Source organism: Balaenoptera physalus (genome assembly GCF_965194825.1).
Source record: "Balaenoptera physalus genome assembly, chromosome: 16".
NCBI classification, from domain to species: Eukaryota; Metazoa; Chordata; class Mammalia; order Artiodactyla; family Balaenopteridae; genus Balaenoptera; species Balaenoptera physalus.
The window spans coordinates 79568399-79577523 of record NC_138898.1 but is presented as its reverse complement, the minus strand read 5'-3'; the positions used below and the strand labels follow the sequence as shown (position 1 = coordinate 79577523).

General features: G+C 50.0%; 1 protein-coding gene across 2 annotated transcripts in view; it reads left to right on the top strand.

Moving 5' to 3' along the window:
* Window positions 1-2637: 2637 nt before the first annotated feature.
* Window positions 2638-9125, top strand: part of GALNT17 (polypeptide N-acetylgalactosaminyltransferase 17) — a 483122-nt gene continuing 476634 nt past the window's right edge. For both annotated transcript variants that reach the window (XM_082432353.1, XM_082432354.1), the window contains exon 1: window positions 2638-8388. In XM_082432353.1, the coding sequence (XP_082288479.1) occupies window positions 8151-8388 (238 nt within the window). In that variant the 5' untranslated portion in view covers window positions 2638-8150. The remainder of the gene's footprint in view (window positions 8389-9125) is intronic.

Here is a 9125-nt window from a genome sequence, read left to right as displayed (position 1 = left end):
CTTCTCTGCGTGTCTCTCTTTTTTCCACTTAGAAAAATGACAGCTCTTTTGGCTGCTATAAATGTTAATTAAGTTAAGAAAAGTTGCATACTTAAATACAATAGGAGCTCCTGCATGTGAAGGACCAGGGTGAGGTTCATCTACACTTGAGAAGAATGTCAGGGCCCAGGCGTTCCCCAGCGAGGCAGTTGTGCTTGGGAGGAGTGTGGGAGTCCCTGAGTGAGAATGAGAAGGGGTCCAGCAGCAGGGCGGAGGGAAGGGTATTCCCCCAGCAGCTCCCTGGACTTGGCCCCCTGAAGCCCTGTGACTCTATGAATAAACAGCAACCCCCCGCCCCTGCCCGCCCCCCAGCGTCAGGCCCTGTTGTTTCTCCTAAGTGCAATTTAATAATTTTGGTGTTACGATTTGTTTTCTATTTGCCTCTTCTGCTAGACAGTAAGCTCCTGAGGGCAGGGAACATGTGTCTACCATACTCTGCACACAGTGGCGCACAGCAAGCGCTCAATAAATGTTCAATTAACGAATAAGTCAAGGACTAGATACTTTGTAGATCTGTAGATAAATCTGTGGGTAATTTGTTGATAAAAAGCTGTGTATGTTTAGGCTCTCTGATAGGACTCCACAAAGGGCTGGGTCGCTGAAATGGCCTTTTAAGGGTCTGAGTTTTAGAAGGAATCCAACTTCTGGCAGAAAGGGAGCATTTTAGGGAAAAATACAACCCCGGGGCTGCCATGCAACTCGGCCAGTAGGCAAGTATTTCTTTTTCGTGGCAGATCCTACCAGGAAAAGATATGAAAGGTACCTGCCCATTATATGTCTCATTATTTATTTCTTTATATTTAATTTTTTTTTTTTGGCTGTGCTGCGCGGCTTGCAGGATCTCAGTTCCCCAACCAGGGACTGAACCCGGACCACGGCAGTGGGAGCCTGGAAACCTAACCGTTAGGCCGCCAGCGAACTCCCTACGTATCATCATTTAGAAATTATATACATGCATCTCTGTCATCGTATATATTAAATATCAATATATGTAGATTTTGTTCTCATTTTATTTAACAGTCCATAGGTGTTCTAATATTTTATTTCTGTTCCCTAGTGGGTTGTCTTGTGCTCCTGCTTTGGAAGGCACTGCTGCTGTCTGATGAGGCTGTAGTCAGCGGAGTGGGCCCTGGGCTGGAGGGCGTGGCCTACGTCTCTTGACAGGTGGACCTGCTTTGATGTATGTTTCTACCAACTAGTACTCTTTCTTAGTTCTCGAAATTTTAATGACAGCAATAATAACCAATATTTATTGAGTGATGAGAGGCTGAAATACAAACAATGGCCAAACCATCTGTGACTGTACGACTCTGACCCACAACCTCTCCAGCAACCAATCTGGGAAGCCCAACCGTAGCCCTTGCTGCCGGCGGCTCAAAATGGTCAGGATTTAGTCAGTAATTGCCAGCTTCTTAAGTTTTTGTCCCCACTTAGGTCCGAACGTAAGACCAATCATAGAAAGCCAAATATGTTCCCGTAACCGATCACAGAGGAGGCTCGATTGCTAGTTATTCTGCCTCTACTCTCCCCAGACCAACAGCCTCCAATCAGGGCATATCTGAAGCCTTCCCTTTTTCCACTATAAAGCTTTCCCTCTCCACTGCTTGCCTTTTGAGTCTCTGCCAAACACAAGTAATAGTGGCTGACTCCTCTGTGTGAGTGAAAGAACGTTGCCTGCCCTATCGGTAAACAAAGGATGTTGCAGCCATCAAGCCATCACATTGCAGCTGCCCGTAATGGTGAGCCCTGAAGGAACTCAGGGTGGAAACAGGATGCCCCCCTCCCCATCAAGCCCTCAGCCACTGCAGCTGCCCCCAAACAGTGCACCTGAGGAGACTCAGCCTGGGAAAACACAGGATACTGGCCCCATTTAGCCCAGGTACATATCAAAGGAATGATTTCAATGAGCCCCTTTGCATCTTCCCAGATATAGAAAAGCGCTAAATTCCTTAACTTGAGATGCCTGATTTTCTTTAATTAACAGTAATCTTTTGGTGTTCTGACCACCTGGTCTTTGTTGCAAAAACTCTTATGTATCCTGGGTCCTCCCTGACCTCTTCTGAGCAATCTCTCAGAGCTATCTGAGAGGCTGCATCCCAGGCTTAAGTCCTCAGTTTTGTCTGCCAAATAAAACATAATATCCAACTTTTAGGTTGTGCTTTTTTTTGTTTGTTTTCAGTCGACACTTGCAGTAGCAAGCTGAATATACAAGCTTTGCTTGTCCTCAGTTGGATGATCTTTGTTTATTTCCACAGTGCTTACTATATGCCTAGCCCTGTGTTAAGTGATTTACATGCATTTATCTCTGCAACTTCATGAGGTATTATGATGGATATTGTTCCTGTTTTACAGCTGGGGAAACAGATGAGACCCAGGGAGGTTAGGTAACTTGCTCAGAATCGCACAGCTAGTAAGTGGTGAGTCTAGGCTGATGTGTGTGCAGTGGCTGGCACACAAGGCAGGCCTCCAGCGCACGCAGCAGCTTGGTCTCGCCCCTTTCATTTATCCCCCCTTGTCATGGTCTTTTCTCCCCTTATATTATGCATCCTTGAAGTGGAGGAAAGGATGGATTCTGTCTCTTTTTTTTCCTTTAAAGAGAAACTCCAGTGGGATCCTTTCACAGTGTATACATATATCAAATTATCACACTGTATACTTTAGATTCTCAAAATTTTTTTTTGTCATTAATATTGCCAATAAAGTTGGGAAAAAAAGAATAAGCAAAAAAAAAAAAAAAACCTCCAGTGAAATAAGTCAAACAGAAAAAGACAAATACTATACAACCTCTTATATGTGGAATCTGAAAACAAAAACCAAAACCCAGAATCATAGGTACAGAGAACAGATTGGTGGTTGCCAGAGGTGAGCGCTGGTGGGAGAAATGGGTGAAGGTGGTCAAAAGGTAGACACTTCCAGCTATAAAACAAATAAGTCATGGGAATGCAATGTACAGCATGGTGACTATAGTTAATAATATTATTTGTATGTTTGAAAGTTGCTAAGAGAGCAGATCTTAAAAGTTCTCATCACAAGAAAAAAAATTTGTAACTCTGTATGGTGACGGATGTTAACTAGACTTCTGTAGTGAGCATTTCACAATATATACAAATATTGTATCATTATGTTGTACACCTGAAATTAACATAATGATATATGCCAATTATATCTCAGTTAAAAAATCAAATAACAATTCCAGTATCTGCTGTAATGTTCAGGGTTTTATGAGAGTGAAGTCTCTACCTCTCTGTTTCTGGAAGATTAAGGAGATTGGCAAAGCCTCTGCAGAAAGATGAACCCTGGGTTTTCCTTGATGAACTTCCAAGTATTTTTTGTAATAATAAACTGGACTTTATTAAAATTAAAAGCTTTTCTTCTGCATAAAACATTCTTAATAGAATGAAAATAATATTTGCAAAATATTTGCAAACCATATTTCTTACAATGATCTTGTATCCAGAATATATAAAGAACTCTCAGGGGACTTCCCTGGTGGCGCAGTGGTTAAGAATCCACCTGCCAATATAGGGGACATGGGTTCGAGCCCTGGTCTGGGAAGAACTAAGCCCGTGTGCCACAACTACTGAGCCTGCACTCTAGAGCCCGCGAGCTGCAACTACTGAGCCCGCATGCCACAACTACTGAAGCCCATGTGCCTAGAGCCCGTGCTCTGCAACAAGAGAAGCCACCACAATGAGAAGACTGCGCACCACAATGAAGAGTAGCCCCCGCTTGCCGCAACTAGAGAAAGCCCGCACAGCAACGAAAACCCAATGCAGCCAGAAATAAATAAATAAATTTATTAAAAAAAAAAAACTCTCAAAACTCAACAATAAGAAACAATTTGATTTTTAAAAAATGGTCCAAAGATTGGAACAGACATTTCACCAAAGAAGATATTTGGATGGCAAAGTATTTATTTTTTTTGGCTGCATGGCATGAGGGATATTAGTTCCCTGACCAGGGGCCAAACCTGCACCCCCTGCATTGGAAGCACAGCGTCTTAAGCACTGGACCACCAGAGAAGTCCCAGGATGGCCAAGTGTTTTTAACTTTGGTGATGGATTAGGCTGCGATGTGAGGGCTTTTTAACAGGCAAGCAAAGGTAACACAGTCCAGTCAGAGCTCCATATCTTCTGGACCATGGCTGATGAATGAAAAATGTATCTGGAATCAAAATCCTTGGTGACCTACGAACAGAAATACATCAATCTCCTTCCTTTGTTTGCTAAACAAACAAATATACCAATAAACCTCTTTTAAAAAATGTTGTTTGTAGTTTAACTGAATTTTATGCTTAGGAAAGATTTCTGGAGCCATCCAAGAGAAATTTCTTATTTTAAAGTCGAGAATTGGTTTGCTTCTTGGTAACAGGGCTAATAAAACCCAGATCCCCTGGTGAACAGACCACACAGCCACTGAGGTATAATTTTGTTGGTTTTACTAGCTGGATTGGGGGCAAATGGTACGTAGACAGATGGCAGTCATTAATTGAGGGAGGTCACTCACCCCTCTGGGAGCCTCTGGGCACAGGGCAATTGATGACTCTGTCAACGGGTCCTTTCATCTCTGTGTATGTAGTTGAAGTGGCTAGGTGTGCTCCTTTTAGGCCTGAGAATTTACTCAGCATGCAGACTCTATTTAGTTCCGTCCCTTCACATCAGTTCAACCTTCATTCATACAAGCATGTTGGCTTTAGTCCAGAGTTTTCTTTCTTCCGTCAAGATATGCAAGCAACCGGAGAGCTCCATCAACCTTGTGTGCCTTGGCACCACTGGTTTCATAAGCAGCTGGCCTACAATAAATATTCAGCTGCTTATGTTTTTGCATATCTAACATATGCCATGCAGGTTCTTAAAATTTGGGTGTCACTGACCACATTAAGAATCTGAAGGAAGTTATGGGTCTTTCCCCCCAGAAAAAATGCCCAAATGATATATACACACAAATTTCTGTATCTGATTGAGGGTTGTTTATGGACTCCTGGTCTACCTCGGACAACTCTGGGGACAGGAGCTGATTAGGGACATGGAACAGTGTTTCTGAGCAGAAGGAAGGATCCAGCTCACGTTATACACCACCAGTTGGTAATGTCCCCAAGCTTTGGGGTGATATGGTTTTCCCTAGGTGCCCTCTCTTGCCTGGGTGGGATTGATTCAGAGGTGGGGATTGCCAAACTGGGGGCACAGTGGGAGACCATGTCTATGAGTGTGTGTGAATCATGGCCACTACTGGTAATGTGTTTGAAATAAATGAGTAACCAGGTCTCGAGTAATCAGGAAGGCTAGAGAAGGAACTCAAGAGGGCATGGAAGGGCTGAAATACTTGGGAGGGAGAGACGGGTTGCTGGTGGCTGGAGAATCTGTTTGGTTGGAATTGAGAGTAGGAAAGCAGTGGGCACAGGGTGGGATTTTAGTGCGGGATTGCATGAGTGCAGCACTTCTGTGTGATGACAGGGTTCAGGGTGTGACCATGACAGTGGGTCACTCATTGGGTCTAGAGTGCCAAATGTCATTTATAAATGTAGCTGGCCAGGAGGCATGTGGAAGGTGAGGGGAGAAACCTATAAGATTCATGATAAGATCATCAGTTAATTTCGGCAAGGGACCTCTCTGGTTTTAGAGGGAGAAAAGAAATCTCACTGAAGTTGAATTTTGCCTGGAAACGTCTCCATTACTCTGAGGCCATTTCCTCTAATTTGCTTCCGGTCTCCTACTCCCAAATATGCATATGCCTGGGAGTCAGACCCACCACGGTTTAGAGCCACTTACTACTGGGACACCCTAGCCCAATGCCTCAACCTCTCCAGCTGCAGTCCTGTGGATGAACGAATGCCCAAAAATTATTTTTGCAGAAGCTTCCCTCCGAGTGTGGTTATAATAACACCTAACTCAGCTTGGTATTCAGTGAGATAACATGGAGAGGGTGCGTGGCCCAGTGCCTGTCTTATAACTGCTCAATAACTCAGGTTTCTTCCTACTCAACCCCTTTCCTGCCCAACCCGTGGGGTTAAAAACTGTCCCTTGTGGCTTTTTTCATCTAACAGTTTTGTATTCACTTTCTTGTAGATTATACAAAGCAAAACCTATTGAACCGGGACACAGAGTTCCAAGGGAATTAAATTAAAAGATTGTTATATTTTTTCATTCACTTAGATTCTATGTTGAAAATCAACAATTCAAATAATAAATCAGCAACAAAACAAAACACAAAAACCCAACGGTAACAACAACAACAACAAAACACTTCAATGAGATCGAAATGGTAAGGTGGAAACCACCAGATTTATTGGGCTTCGCTGCCCGATCTTTTTTAGTTGGCAGCCTTATTTCTTGCTTCAGGCCCAAGGAATTAAATGGATCAACGCGGGGTTTTGAATTCCAGCATTTGGAGCTCCTGGCTTTGGGAAGAGGAAGAGATTTCGGAAATCCAAGAGCCAAAATATGCTTCTTACGATAAAATTCGTATAGAGGTGGGAGTGGACACAGAAACTGTAACCTGAACGATGAGAATTCTCACACGGAGGGAACCCACCCAGCCCACTAACGCTCGGCCTGGCTCCCAAAGTACCAGAATCCGAGTCTCCAGGCCAGATTTTCCCTCTAGCCATTCCTGGCCACGCAAAGCGGAGCTGCGAGCACACAGAAAGGGATGTCTTCATCGCCAACCAGGATGGAACAAACCCGCCCGCTCGAGGAGTGCTGAGAACCAAAGGGTCCCTCCAACGCGGGTAGCCGTCAGCATGACTTGACTGCCCCCATCCCGCGCGGTCCGCGCTCTCCAGGCGCCCCCAGCCTTTCCGGGTGCGCGCGCAAGAGTCGGCGAGCCGGAGAGCTGTGCGTCCAGCAGCCTGCGGGCGGCGGTGGCCGACTGGCTCGCGGCGAGAGGGGTGGCCAGCAGCGGCGGAGGAGGAGCTGGCGCTCCTCGGGCCGCGCCCCGCCCTCCGCCGCCACCTGCGCGTCCCCTCCGGGCTCTCGCGCCCCGGGGCAGTGTGGGCTCTCCCTTCCGCAGCGGAGGTATCACCGCGTCGGCCAATTAGAAGACTCGGCGTTTGGCTCCTTGGGGCGCGGGAAGAGCTGCGCTGCCTGTTCGGGCGAGTGGAGGGTGCGACGGCGCGCGTCCCTCCCCTCCGCGCTCCCCGCGACGTTCGTGGAGGGGGGTACAGAACTGCTGTGACTTTTGAGGTCCGACTACTCCTTCCGGCCAGCCTCCCAACGCGCCAGCTCGGAGAAAGGCCGGCGTGACCGGCAGGCCCAGAAGACTCGCTGCGTGGGCTCGGGACTTGGAACATGTCCGGGAGCCCGTGGCGCTGTGCGCGCTGTTGAGTTTGGCGGCGGGGTGGGGTGTCCCCCGGCGCGAGGGGCGGAGAGGACGTTGCGCTCTGCCCCTTCGCCCGCCCCCTAGTGCTGCCCCCACTTTGAGAGTAATCGAGACTTGAGTGTGACTGCGGAGCCGCGAGGATGCGGGCCCTGGGCGCGGGTTTTTCCTCAGCTCGGCGCGATGGAGCGGGTCGGTGAGCGGAACAAAGGCGCCCGCCACGGGGAGCCGGTCCTCGGCTGAAGACCGCGGGGCGCGCGCCACGACGGCCGCCTGCGGACTAGGGTGGTGGCTGTGCGGCCCGAGGCGCGGCGCGCTCCTCCGCGGGCGGGCGGCGAACCCTGAGCCCGGCACCTGCGCGCCGCTCCTGCTGCGGCGCCGGGGCAGCCCCGCCTGCCGGCCCGCGGGCCCCGGGGGTCCGCTGCGCTCGCAGCCCCGCTCCCGGTGACCCAAGGTCCAGCGGCGAACCATTTGGTGGTGCAGAGGAGAGACCCCGGCCCTTCGCCAAGAAGCCGAGGCGCCTGCTAGGGGCCGCGCACCGTGGACTGAGCAGGCATCATCTCTGGGAGCACTTCTGCAGACCGAAGGCTTCGGTGTGAGCCATTTAGCTCTCCCCGCGACCGCCCGGACCTCCCAACCGTCTCCGCTGCCCTAGCCTCCGCGCCGTGGGGCCGGGAGCGGCTGGGATCCTCTCCAGCCGTCCGGAGCGCGAGGCTCGCACGGCCCCCGGCTGCCCCGCGCCTCGCCGGAGCCCGAGGGGGCGCGGGTCCGGGGCGAGGGCCGACCGGGCGTGTTTGATGGCTTCACTGAGAAGAGTCAAAGTGCTGTTGGTGTTGAACTTGATTGCGGTGGCCGGCTTCGTGCTCTTCCTGGCCAAGTGCCGGCCCATCTCGGTGCGCAGCGGAGACGCCTTCCACGAGATTCGGCCGCGCGCCGAGGCGGCCAACCTCAGCGCGCACAGCGCCAGCCCCATACAGGATGCGGTCCTGAAGCGCCTCTCTTTGCTCGAGGACATTGTCTACCGGCAACTGAATGGTAAGGACGCACTCGGGTGCCCACGGGGCTCGGCGCGGGCGGGCCGGGCACCGGGTTCACCCCCGGGGGCCCTGCGCGCGGTGCGGGTGGCAAGCACCTCCTGGCTCCCCCGCGCCCTTTTACTCTCCCTGCCCAGTCTCGGCCAGGAGGCCAGGGCTGCTGGAAAGAATTACCCGTTTCTTTTCTGTTCTCCAGCTGTAAGTTTGCTTTTATCGTGGAAACACGTCAGCACAGCTGGCTCCCGGTCTCCGCGTGCAGGAATGATTACCTGGCCGCTCCGGCCCAAGTGCGGAAACTAGACGCGCGGCCAAATGGGACTGGAGGCGCAGGCGACTTAAGGGAGGAAAGAGCTCTTACAGCTTAGCGTTTGGTGGCGTCGGACAGGGGAGGGACACTGGCGTGCTTAAATGTGTGCGAAAGTCAAGGCCTCAGGTCTGGAGCTAACGCGCTTCGGTAGTAGGTTGGAGGAATGTCATCTCTCTAGGAGGTGGGCTGCAAGCTAGCAGTGAGGGCTCCTCCCTTCCCGCAGCTGCCTTGGTGAGCCTGCTATTAAAAACACGCTCGGATTCTCCCGAGAGAGCTGCCTGAGGGCAATTGTTAAAGTTTGAGGTGGGTTGGGGAAGCAGGTTTTTAGAGAGTGTAGCAAAGAGAGGTGTGCCATCCAATCAGTGATAGTTGTCAGAATCTGTCCCATATATAATGGTCTCCTCAGTGCTTCAGGAGAAGAGGGAGACTTT